Below are 13534 nucleotides of genomic sequence, written 5' to 3'. Positions count from 1 at the left end.
CTGCCCCAGAATTGATGATGGACCAGAAGCTGGGCAGCCTTGAACCTGGAGGGGCAGCACAGCACAGTACCTCCTCAGAGACTCCCAGAGTGGATGAAGGCAGGAAACAGCCATTTCTCTTCGGAGGGAACCAATTCACAGGTCGTCTTTCTTTTCTTGCAAAGGACTAAACTTTAAATGGGGAAGAAGAGTCTGCTCTTTGTATAATAAGTTTCAGCGCTTAAGGCTCCTTTGTTCCCGCTGCCAGCCCTGTGATGGGATTCATCTCCACAGTTCTAAACTGAGCAGCTGGTTAATATTTGACCTCACAGAGGGATGCTTATTAAGCTGTCTATAATATTCTTTGTACAACATTAATCTTTGTAGAAAATTTTATCCTAATCAGGTGACTGATACAGCACTAAAAAGAATATCAATGTTTTGCAATTCCTATTATATTAGAATCTTTTTTAAAATAATGGAGCTTGGAGATATGATTTATTTCTCCTGAGCTGAACTATTACATATATTAATACATAAAGTATGTGTATGTTTCAGAACAGAAAATTTAACACTGTATATGCTACCCCACACAGTAAGGCACTATTCCAACAGGGCTATAGAGACGGCATATCCTCTTAGTGGTCTTGGTTAGAAAAGGCAGCCACCTATAGAACCTATTTATGAACTCACATATGAAAATAGGTATCCATCTTAAAATATACATCCATATCTTAGATTTGCACAAATGTTTACAGTATACCAAAGTCGTCCCTATATAACTGCTTATTTTATCCTCAGATGAAGCTCTCATTGATACCCACTTTAAAGCTAAAGGAACCAAGTCAGTGTGTGAGAATCACAGAAACAAACACAGAGCTAAGAAGAGAAATATCCAAGATCCACCCAGCGCCAGTCTCCCTCACCTCCACACCCACTGGAAGCAGAGCGCAAAGGAACACTACATTGCAGAAACATACATTCCCAGTCGTTTAGATGAGAAACATATTACTAGAGAGAAATTTGAGTTGTGTCCTAAAGCCAGTGTATGCAAGAGTGATCCATAGTTAATATGAAATAGTAAACAGCATATGCTGAAATATAATATAGGAAGCGTATATACATGCAATTTATTTTGCAGATTACTTACAAGGGACACAGGTGGACATTCATATAAGAAAGCTTTAAGGAGGCATTTTCCTCTTATTTAGTCATTATTTCCAATTTGTCAAACACTAATTGATACAGAACATATCCTCAATATCCTAATATAGCCAAGACATTCCCTACAAATCAATTAACCATGATGCAGAGTTTGAAATTACACTTAACTGTGATGGGATCAAGAGATAGAACAACTGGAGGTATCATAAATACAGAGTCTTGCTCCAAGTCTTAACACTTAATGGACTAAAAGCACAGCATGAAACAGTATTTTTGTTAGTTTCCTGTGTTGAAGGTACTGTTTGTGAATATAATTGGATTCATTAAGACCAATCAGCCAGTTTATTAATCAGTTGGCTGAATTGCCAGACAATGTGATAGAATCTATTTATCTACGACATATTTAACATTTTAAATGAAAAAGCTGTTGCTTCAGCATATAATCAGATAAACTTGAAGCTAGCAACAGGTGCCACGAATTGCTGCTACTAACACTTACTTTTCACAATCAACCACCTGCCAGTTAACACCATGCCACACTGTAGCCCCCAGGGAAACTGGGAACCTGGAGGAGGAGGAGAAAAATCCTGGCAGCCGGTGGAGGGATATGGATTCAGCCAGCCAAGACCCATGACACCACATCCTCAACTCAAGCATTCAAACCACCACTCAATTCATGGTTTCTGTTCCTTGTCTGAATTACGGCACTCAACTTTGTACTCCCAACTATGTAGGATTTCCCCTGTACTGGGAAGAATTATAGTAGTGCCATCAATTCTCTGGAGAAGTGAAAAAAAATTCACAAAAAGAAATAACCATAGTTGGAAGCGCCCTTCTTCTGTGGTCAATCATGAGAGAAGGAAAAAAAATGACTTCTGCAAGTTCAACAGGTAATGATATAGTTCTGCTTACTTAACTTCTTTCAACTAGTCATAGCTAGATATACTTTCTGCTCAATACAAAGTGTGTGACTAGAAGGACCGGTATTTTCTTCTAGTACCAATATTTCCTTCGACAAGGACACCTGTGAAATACTCTGCAGAGCCTCAACGTCACACATGTGCCCACCACACAGAAGCACAACCAACAGAAAGCTCAGTAACATTTGCAGGATAAAGAACATTACATAGTCAATAACATGCTACAACTAATACAATAGTTGAGGATATTATCGTTTCAGTTTTAATTTTAGAGGTCACTATGAAGAGATAGTATCCTTTAGAATTCTTAGCAAAATTATAAATCATGCTTTCCGAATAATACCATTGGAATTTCACGTTTGTCTCTCTGATGAATAATTTCACCAGGAAAAAGAACTGGCTTTTGTTCCATGGTTAGAGATGTGAAGCGGATACAAATACTGTAATTTGACTTTTATTACAAACAACTGAAACATTAGCAACATCTATAATCACTGGGTTATACAACTCCACAAGCATACACCAAATGAAGTGGTTCCTTACTGCAGCAATGTGACCATTTTTGAAGCAATCACATGAGCTTCCCAGAACTGCCACTCAAACAGGTATTATCATTTTCAATCCACATTAAAACATAAAATGCAAAGATACAGTGCATCTGACTTTAGTTATGTCCGTCACCGGCTCTCTGGGTGAACGCACAGGCACACAGCAATAGCAACTGGTCCTTCAAAGAACCACATGTAAAAAACAAGCACTAGAGTCAAGGGGCGCGGAGAGGAAATAAAACCTATCACGCATGCCTTCTTTTTAAAAGACAATTTGTATCAAAACAACGACAAGGAGCACAACAGGATGTCTGAGTGCCCTAGGAAAGTTCTCAGAATGCGAGCAAGGTGAACACAGCGTTGGTGAAACTGATGGCCGCATTCAGTAACCTGAGCTCCTGCTGGCTCCTCTGCCACACTGGTTGGTGGTGGACTGGCAGGACTTCCCAATTTCAGCATTGAACTCTGAATACAACCATCTCCATTCACACCCTAAGAGCTGGAGAGCCACGCATCAGTACTGATGCCTCTCCACAGCTTTCCCAGCAACCTTAGCAGTGGATTCTGCATAAAGCAAAAGATATGTTAAGGAGAGCGACTCCAACATAGTTTTAGGCACCCAGTACATATCTGGGGACAGTCGCCCTTATCAGCCATACCTCTCAGACAGCAAACCTCCCTACAATTCCCATCGAACACTTCTCCAGGGGACTGGGGCGGCCGTGCGGCTCTGAAGCCTTTCAATTACACAGGTGAAGGAGTAACAGCACAGATGAACTGACTGCCACCAGCAGCCCAAGCTACACACAGGCGGCTGCACCCGGAGGTAACTCCTCCACAGTTCAGGCATCTCCTCCTCTCCATGCAAGTCCTTGCAGAAAATTCCCAGCGTCTTAGATATTGGTCCACACTTCCAGAAAGTGAAAATCTATGCCAGCCAGGCCCAATTCTATGCTTCCAACCAATCTCTTTCCAGCCAACAGACCTGCCTCAGTACATCAGACATGCATGTCAACAGCCACTTTCAGCACCACAGCAAATCCTGTCATTTCCAACCAGGCTCATTTTCCAGGCAGAGAACACCTAGCAACCTGCACCCCGTACCTGTTTCTCACCTTACACACCCGTCCCCACCCTACATTCACAGCAAAACACAACTTTGGGTATTTGGAAAGAATTGTTCTTCGTGGCAAACACACACACACACACACCCTAAAATTCCTAAGTCTATTTCCCCACCACGCAGCCCAGGCAGGTTGCAAACACCCACCCACCCCCGCCCCTTTCAGGGACTGAATTCCAAATGTAGTGGCTCAAAGCAATCCCAAGGAACCCACCGCACAGCAGCGTCAGAAGCGGAAGGTCGGGGAGCAAAGGCGCGGCATTCGGCCATTCATTACAGACCCCCCAAACACAGCGTCGCGCACCCCCGACTCACGCAGCACTTCCCAGTCCTGGGTGTCAGGCTCCGCTCTCAGGAGCCTCGCGATCTATTGTGAGGACGTGCAAGCTCCTGAAACCTGGGAATTGGGCTGAAAAGGTTTCCCCCGAAGCAGCTAAATATAGACCAAATGGGGTTCTGGGTCTGGCACGCGGCGGGAGAGTCAAGCATCGGCCATGGACGCAAATGACTAAGTCTTTCCATTTTTTTCTAGCCAAACATCGTAATGACATTGAGCATAAGGGCAACAGACGAGAAGAAGTCCTCCCCACCCCCACCCGTCTTCTCTCCTATATTAGGGACGTCATGAATGCACCGGGTGGGTTCTGGAGGATGGCAGGGCGCACGATTGTCGAGGGTGCCCTATATCCGCCTCCTCCGGGGCAGATGGGTGGCGGGGAGACGGCGCGCGCCGAGGAGCCGCTCGGTAGCCGCTCCGAGAGCCGCACCAGCCCTGGAGCCTGTTCAAGGCAGAACCGTCTGCCGACAGGGGACCGGGCGCGCCCGCGGTCCTCCCCCACACCTCCTCCCCGGCAGGCAGGCAGCACGCAGCAGCCGCCGCCGCCAGCCGGCCGGGAGCCCAGGACCAACCCCGCGAGCGGCGAGGAGGAGGAGGAGAACGCCGCCGAGGCGGAGGATGCGCTGGCCCCGGCAGCCTGAGGGAGGCAACTCACCGAACGGCGCGGCGCCCGGCTGCTTCCTGGCGAACATGCACCCGCCGCCGGCGACAGCTCCTCGGTCCGGGGAAAGGCGTGCGCGCCGCCGCCCGGCTTCAGGGCAAGGTCCTGACCTTGCCCAACTGCAGCATCTTCCGCTTTTGTTGTCTGAGCGCGGCCGCGGGACGGGCGACGCTGGCGGGGAGCAGGGGCGAGCGCCGCGGGCGAGAGGCGGCTCCCGACGCGAGTGCGCGGCGCCCGGCCCGGCGGCCCCTCCGAGCGCGGCGAGCGCAGCGCCCCCTGCCCGACTCGGCGGGCTCCTCGGCGCTCCTCGGCGCTCCTCGGGGCTCCGGCCGCCGCCGCCGCCTCTGAGGGCCGGCCGGGCTGCGAGGGCAGCCGCCGCGCCCGCCGCTCTGCTCGGCCGGCTGCCGCCGCGGGCGCGAGCCTCGGGCCGCCGCGACGCCCGGCGCCGAGCGCTCCCGTGCTGCGCCCCGCGCGCGGCCCGCGCCACCTGTGCCGCCGCCGAGCGCGAGGCTCCTCCCGCGGCGCGCGGCTGCCTCAGCCTCCACCTATGCCTCCTCAGCGGCCGGCTCCGGCGCCCGGCTCGTGAGGTAGCGTCCGCCCCGCCGCCGAAACCTGCCCTGGGTGCCGAGCATGCCCAGTGCCGCCGCGAGAGCGCGACGCTTTGCCGCGCGCACTCCACTTCTGGTTTTTGCGGCAGCAGCGGCAGCAGCAGCAGCAGCGGGAGAGAGGGAGGAGGCCGCAGGCTGGGAGAGGGCCGAGCATCCTCGGAAACGCACGCCCTGGACCCGAGACGGGTGGATGCTCGGGAGACTGGCGAAAGCAAGCCTGGAGAAGGGATGGAACGGCGGCTTGGATCGGTTCTCAAAGGGCCAGCTCCTGGCAGTTGATTCTAATGGGCAGGTGTCGGCCTTTAAACAAAGAGGAAAGGGTGCACGGATTCTTGTGTACCTACGGAGGGCAGGGGGACAGGCTGAGGTGCCTGCTAGAGCTGGACGTGGTGCCCTGAGTACGTCCAGGGGTTCTAGAACAAGACGCCGTAACATCCCTGAGAGGGGCGCCTGACCAATCCCGACACCCCCTCCGGGGTTCACAGGCCACGTGCTGTCGCAGGTCCCGAGACATCCTGCTTAGACACGGCGACTCCAGTCATGAATCTAGAATCCTGTGAATGTCCTGCCAGCAGGACCCTTGTCCAACATGAGACTTGAGGAACAGGTGACAGTGAGGAGTTAGTTCTCCTTTTCCTCTCTCTTCTTTTGGCCACCTTCTCTTTGCTTAGCCCTCGTCTTTGGCATCGCTGCCACCTTCTCTTTCCCCCCCTCCTATACCCCATTTTCTACCTAAAATGGAAGTATTGGCCCGCCCCTCCACATCCCCCGAGGGCTTCCGGTCTATCCTGCATTACTTTCTACGTGTTCGCGTTGTTTTTCCTTAGGCCCTGCGGGTTGGACAGCTCCTAGGGGCACGGAGGCTTCCATGGGATCCTTGCTGTCCGGGCTGCAAAGAGAATCACCCTATTGGAGCGCTGCTTGGGAGACAAGATCCAATGCCTTGTGCCAACAGATCCTGAGATTGCCCGTGTCCTGGCATCGCAGGAAGCACGATGAGGCTCACCTTGACTGCGCTGACAAGATGTGGCAAAGCCACGCACAACCGTCCCAGGGGCCAGGACCAGGTTAGGGCTCAGATCCGCCTCCTTGATCCGGGGGGCCCCACACCCTCTGTACCGCACCCCTCCCAGAGCCTGGGTCCCCAACGGACAACCGTGACAGAATACAGGAAACTGTCATGGCAGGGACTTGGAGCTTACAGCTCTCAGTCACAACGCGCTTTTATTGTACGTTGGCAAAGATAATCCAGCAAGGTTAGATGACTTGAGTATTTATTCAGTGCGACTCTCTACTAGAGAGTAGGAGAAAATATGCTGAGGTAAGGGACGAGGGGAATAATAGCGCTGGTCCCGCTGAGCAGGTGCAAGTAGTCACAAGAGCAGCAGAGTAAGCACCAACTGTAAAGTCGTGCCAGTGTCCACCCTCGTCCTTTCTCGGGCTTGGCCACGCAGCTGTAGGCCTGGGTGCTGCTGGGACAAAGTTCTCCAGACTTCAAGATGGCAAGCCAATTTGATATTAAAATACCTGATTCTTTCAGGGAAAGGCAGGCAGGGCCAGTATTTAGCACATATTGAACTGTATGCTGCTTTATTCCTCAAAGCAAGCCCATTCAATGACACTGAAGAACTGGTTCGTGACAAGTTCGTGGCACTATGTCTGTGAGGCCACTTTAGGGTGTAATCTCTCAAGTTTGGTTGTTTTTTCTGTTTGCTTCTTTCTACTCGGAGTCAAAGGAGTGCGGAGGGAAGGGTAAGAGAGACAGTTAGTCTTGGGCTTAAACCTGATGCGGGGCATAGAGCCTCTCCACAGAAGAGATGTATCCCTTGTGCCAATGGAAAGTTATTTTCCAAAATTTGGGAGAAGTGCTCTGACAGCATCAGTGGCACAGCTAATTCCCTAACGGGGCACCTTGGGAAGGACCCGCGGGCCATTCCTGCAGAAATAGCTGAGAAGGCCTTTAAAACCCACAGGGCATCTAACGGGGCACCTTGGGAAGGACCCGCAGGCCATGTCCACAGGAGTGGGTGAGGGGGCCTTTAAAAGCCACCAAATATTTGGTTTCTGTGTGCACCTCAATTCATCGAAACATGTATGATTCTGCTTTTTCTGGAGGAACTGTATGCTTAGATATTATTAAATTCGTGGTTGGGTAACATGAAAAAGCACTGTGAGAGCCATGTGTGCAGTCAGAGCCGGAGCAAGTCACTGCTGCCATCTTCCGCCACCTGTGTCAGTTCCCATCAGAGGCAGCACTCTGAGTTCGCAAATCAGCTGGAAACCCAGAAAATCAGTTTATTCCAAATTACTCTAATCCACTTTAGCGAAAAATCATGATTGTGTTTCTTCTAGTTGTACAGTTGTAAGATGTAAAAATCGCAGCTAAATATTAGTGCTCCGTTTCTTTCTTGATTTTTACAAATCAGTTTTCAAAACTGAAAATACATGTATTGAATTTCAGGACAAAGAAGTAAAAGTTGAAAATCTTTTTATAAACCCATATCCTGTGAGAGTGCAAAGTGGGTCCTTTTCAGAATTGCATCCTTCCTTGAGACCAAGCTGTTTGAATACAGGATTGTACCTGCACACGGAAGTCCTGATTTTAAGTGAAATATCCAATTATGAACAAATATAATTTGCACTAAGGAAATAAAATTTTGTGAGTGATTATTGTATTATCTGGCACTTAAATAACAGCAGTAATAGAAATCCTTTGGAATTCACTATATAAATTTTAATCAGACTCTTCGCCAGAGTAGAGCAAGTGTCAGCACGCCTGTGTGTGTATATCGGGAGGATACCAGTGAACACTGTTTGCTGCTGCATATTTTAAAATGTTGTCTTTATTATTTCAAAGTGCTACTTTGGGGCCCAAAGCAGTAGCCTAGTGGTTAAAGTCCTCACCTTGCATGCGCGGAGATTCCATATGGGCCACCGGTTCTAATCCCAACAGCCCTACTTCCAATCCAGCTCCCTGCTTGTGGCCTGGGAAAGCAGTTGAGGACAGCCCAAAGCCTTGGGACCCTGCACCCACGTGGGAGACCCAAAAGAGGCTCTGGCAGAGCTCTAGCTGTTGCAAATAGTTGGGGAATGAATCATCGGACAGAAGATCTTTCTCTCTGTCTCTCCTCCTCTCTGCATACCTGACTTTCCAATAAAAATGTCTTTTTTTTTTAAAGGAAAGTGCTACTTTGTTTCTGAACTGTTGAAAACAAGTTAATCATTTGAACTAACCATATTAGTTAAGATCAGTTCCTGGGTCATTTCTCTGTTAATGCAAAAATTCACAGCTACCTAAAACTGCATTTTGGTACCAAGTCCCTTTATTCGGATGTATTTATTTGAAAGGTGTCATGAAAGAGAGAAAACCAGACAGGGAAATCATTCTACTGATTCTCTCCCCAGCTGGCTGTGAATCCAGGTCTGGAGCCAGGGCAAAGCCGGGAGCCAGGGGCTCCATCCTGACTTCTCGGGCAGTGAGGACCAAACCGGTGATGGCTGTCTTCGTCTGCTTCCCCAGGAGTACCAGCAGGCTGCTGAATTGTAAGTAGAGCAGCAGGACTTAAAGTGCTGTTCTAACGTGGGATCTGGTGTCAAACATAGCACCTAATCTCACTGTGCCACGCGCCTGGCGCTAGTACTGAGTTTTGCTGCTAGTACAACTCTTTCATTCATTTAACAATGTTTATTGAACTTCTACTGTTGTTCACTGCTGGGCTAAATTTGGAGAATCAATAGGGAACAATAAGAACAAAATGCCATAGCTTCGCAAAATTTACCTGAGATTTCTGGGTAGGAGTAGAAAATGAAGCATATCAAAGAGATGGTGATCAAAAGCCCCATCCCCCTCCTTCATTCCACTGTCTGAAGGCTTCGTGGGTTCCTTTTTCTGTTACTTTCCTTTTCTCCTCATTTTTTCTCATTGTTCCTACCTCCCCAAGGGATTTTGTGCTTTATGAGATGCCAAGGGCAGCATGATAAGGGACTAGAATCCGAAGTGCTTAAACAACGCCTGGAGAAGGTACCGCAGTGGTAGAGGCACTTGTTGGAGGGACATCAAAGCCAGAGATATGCTTGATAAAGGGCTCAGAGCAGTGATGGAGGAACCTACCGGCTGGTCGGACCTGAAGAAGGGGAAGCATCAGTGATCCACTGAACAGTGGGCCAGAATCCTAGCTCGGTGGGCATTGAAGAATTACATACACATAAAGAAGATGTCGAATTGTGGAATGTGAAGCTAGGTATAGGATCTTTGGGCAGTAGGGAGAAATAAACTTTGACTTCTCAGCAATACTATGGATTCGATGAGTAAATGTGACTGTCCATATTGGCTGGCATGAGGTCCACACGCAGGAAGAGGGCAAAGTAAGTGCATAAAACAAGATCTAAGGAATAAAAAGGAGCTCTCATTGAGTTCACCCAGGCCTTCTGTATAAATGTGAAAGCAGACTTGTAGTATAAGACATTTATAAGCAAAATCACAGCTTCACAAGGCACACATGATAGACATCTGGGATAACTCCACATGAGGAAATATCTGCTTCCTTCCTGACTTTAGGGCTTCCCCCCAGTCACTTGTGCCTGTGAAGATGATAAATTCAGAAGTAGTAAGGCTACATTACTCTATTTTATGCATGTGACAGAAGAATGGTAGTACACACTGCAGCCACACATGTTGCCAGACAACCTGAGAACACTGCTACAGAGGCAAAGGAGAGTGTTGCCAGGCCCTTCTCATCTTTCTTTTTTTAAGATTTATTTTGTTTCTATTGCAAAGTCAGATATACAAAGAGAGAAGAGACAGAGAGGAATATCTTCCATCCGATGATTTACTCCCCAAGCTGGGGCTGTGGTGATCCGAAGCCAGAAGCCAGGAGACAGAAACCTCTTGTAGGTCTTCCACGCAGGTGCAGGATCCCAAGGCTTTGGGCTGTCCTTAACTGCTTTCCCAGGAACAAGCAAGAAGCTCAATAGGAAGCAGGGCTGCCGGGCTTAGAACCGGTGGCCATATGGGATCCCAGCGCATGCAAGTTGACGACTTAAGCTGCTAGGCTACTGCTTTGGGCCCAAGTCCCCTCTCATCTTTCACTCAATTGAGACCTTGAAAGCCGTGGAGACACTCTCTCTAGCTTGCAAATGATAGCTTTGTCTCCAAGTTGCCCGGCTCCCATTTAGGGAGTGGTGTGATTTTGCTCTGGAACTTGCCATCACTTTGACCATAGGCTCCAGGGGAGTGCCACAGACATTTCAGGACTTACAGACATCTACAGACATTCTCCCATTCAAAGCACAGGAAACATTTCAACCACAGGTCAGATTTAAGGGCAGTTACTCTCATGAACAGTCAAAAAGTACTTCTCTGCAGCTTTGGGTTTGCCTTGATTCATGGGAAATTCTGAGGATAATTATCAAATATTGGAAAAGCCATAGAATTACTTTGGCTCTTTTGATTCTGAAAAGTCCAGAATTATATTTTTCATATCCAAAAGGGAAAGAAAGAAAACAAAAGGTCAAGTTTCTAAGTCCTGCTCACTGAGTTGAAAATCTACCACCCACATCCTTAATTACGCCAAGTGTATTATTTCCCCTCATTGCTAATGCTCAATGCCACATACAAATTCCCTGTTACTTTCACTCAACAAGGAAAGGTAGGCAGTTCATTGTATTCAGCGACTTTTCAAGATGCTAAGATCATAAACATGAGCACATGGAACATATCACTAAAATATCAAAGACAAAAAAACCAAAATAGTAAAATCAAATGTTTAAAATGCGTTGCTTTCCAATGGACATCAATGAGTACTCTGCCAAAAGAAACAGAGAACTTTGGCCTGGATCCAAAAGAAGTGTGTGTGTTGGCCCACACAACCCAATCAGGTAGAAAAGAGAATGAGCTGAGGAATGGCATTCTACACAGAGAGCAAGCAGCAAAAAGGAACATCAAAAAATTTAACCCTACAATGCAAAATCTGATTGGCAAATCTTATATACAACGTTACTATTTATAAAAAAAAATTGTTTTGAAATTTATAATCAAGAACTGGATTGGTTGCTCATTATCATTGCTGCTTTCCAAAATTACACTGGCCTTTCCAAGCAGCACAATAAGATTTAAAAAAAAACATCTTAAAAAGTGTCTTAAGATTTTAAAAGAAAGACAAGAACCTGCACTTTGGTGTTAACAATACAATTGTCTAGTTGATTTTCTACTTAAAAATTCCAAATGAAAAACCCACCACCAATCATTAGAACTAATTAGAGATTTTAGTCAGGCTGCTGGTCCATGCTGTCAGTGTCTGATTTGTGCTTATCGTATTATTCCATCTTTTAGTTCTAATCTTCTTTAAGTCGTTATTTTTCCTCCTCATCACATGGAGCAAGGCTCAATTTTCCAATGTATATTTCATTGTATGTATCACTACAACTAGGACTTCATAGAGCTCAGGAAAACATTTGTAAAATTTAGAAATACATTTTCTTCTTATAAAAGTAAAATGCACAGATCTATAGACATGCATATCATGGACTCATCTCTCTCAACTGTTTCCATCTTGCGTTATATACTAATTTGCAGTTCCTAGCAGTTCCCACGAGTGAAGAGCAGCTGGGATACAAACCAGTGCCCAAATGGGTCCTGGTGCAAGCAAGACAAGGACTTTAGCCACTAGGCTATCACCTGAGAATCTGTTACTTTTTTTTTTGTAACTCTGCTAAAGGGAAATACAGGACCCCTAGTACAGAAAACAACAATCATAGTAATGGGGCCCCATACCCTGAATCTTCTGGGGCAATGTAATGATGACTTGACAACAACTGCCCATGTTGAAGGGAGGGTCTCAAAGTTATGAGCATCGACCATGTATACAGTGGCTATCCTCTGGGGACGGGTAAATTTGGTTCTGAAATCAACTCATCTCTAGGGAGAGAAGAGACAGGTCTGTAATCTGGAATATAGGACAATAGCTCCAGGGAAGCTAAGGAAGTTTGCTATAAAGTAAGAAAATGGCCCAAGGGCAATACCTAGTATTTAACTCCCAAGGTGTGTTTGCCATTCGACTGTGCTTTAAAGCAAGTTGTCAGCAGATTTTGAAACCCCAGATTGTGAGTTTTGTTTAAAAATTCACAAGTAATTATTATCCCCAAATGGTAGGAGATGGTCCAAGTCCTTGGGCCCCTGCCATTCACATAGGAGACCTGAACAAAGATCCTGGCCCCGCTCATAGGATCCATCCTTCACTGTTGTGGACATGTGGGGAGTGAACCAGGGGATGGAACAACCCTCTCTGTGTCTCTCCTGCTCTCTATAACTCTGTAATTCTGTCTTTCGAATAAAATCATTTTTTAATGGAAGAAGCATAAAAAAATAATGCTACCCTAGCAAAAATAACAGCAAAAAATTCTCACCTCTCCTTGATACCACCAGTAAGAGATGACTGGAAATATTATAAGGTTTCCAAGTAGTGTCATTGCAGCCAACCCATGGAGTGGTTCCAGCTCCTTCCACAGTGATTCTGTTTTTCCCATAATGGGCCAGTTGAACTTAGCCGCTTTCTGACAGAATGAAGAGTTTTGCACCATAATCTTCTGTTGTTCCATATGGAGTGGATTTCACATAGCCACTGTGCTGGCAAAAATTTGTAGCATACATTTTTTAGGAGAATCCATTAAATATTGTTAGATTTTACCGGAGAAACCTAGGTCTGATACTTCCTGCTACCCCTACCATCACCTGTAGGAATCTCATCTATCACCATCATCTTCGACCTGTAGTGATGCTAGTGTACGCCTCTGCCTGTAATCTCTTCTCAAAACAGCAACTGTAATTGACTCTGTGCTGTGGGCTAAGGAGTTGAAGTGCTCCTTAGCCTGGGCAGGAACAGGAACTGGGCTTGTGGCTCAAAACACCTAGACTAATTGGACTCATCTGCATCCAATATCCTGCTGAATGAGGATGTGGGGGGAAGAGTATATAAGGAGAGGTGAAAGCAGTGAAGAGAGACTTTGCACAGACTCCTACTAGCACTGGTCTCCTGTCGGTGCTTCATCCCCAGACCCTCTCTGAGTCCATGTTACTGGTTCTGCTGGCCGGAGCAACTATGTTCTCCAATTTGGATCACGTCAGAGCCCTGGTCAACACTGCTCAATGGCTGTGTACCACACTCTCAGTGCAAAGGCCTTTCCATGACCAGCGTTA

The 13534-nt window shown here is 47.0% G+C and overlaps 1 protein-coding gene across 2 annotated transcripts in view; it reads right to left on the bottom strand.

The window, feature by feature from the left end:
• Positions 1-5572, bottom strand: part of CTNND2 (catenin delta 2) — a 702327-nt gene extending 696755 nt beyond the window's left edge. The window contains exon 1 of one of the 2 annotated variants that reach the window (XM_058680080.1): positions 4727-5572. In XM_058680080.1, coding sequence (XP_058536063.1) covers positions 4727-4763 — 37 coding nt within the window. In that variant the 5' untranslated portion in view covers positions 4764-5572. The remainder of the gene's footprint in view (positions 1-4726) is intronic. The other variant, XM_058680081.1, reaches the window with a different exon arrangement.
• Between the last annotated feature and the right edge of the window lie 7962 nt (positions 5573-13534).

Source organism: Ochotona princeps, chromosome 23, assembly GCF_030435755.1.
Source record: "Ochotona princeps isolate mOchPri1 chromosome 23, mOchPri1.hap1, whole genome shotgun sequence".
In the NCBI taxonomy this organism is placed as follows: domain Eukaryota; kingdom Metazoa; phylum Chordata; class Mammalia; order Lagomorpha; family Ochotonidae; genus Ochotona; species Ochotona princeps.
The sequence above is the reverse complement of the archived record's forward strand: the minus strand, read 5'-3'. Positions and strand labels throughout refer to the sequence as shown.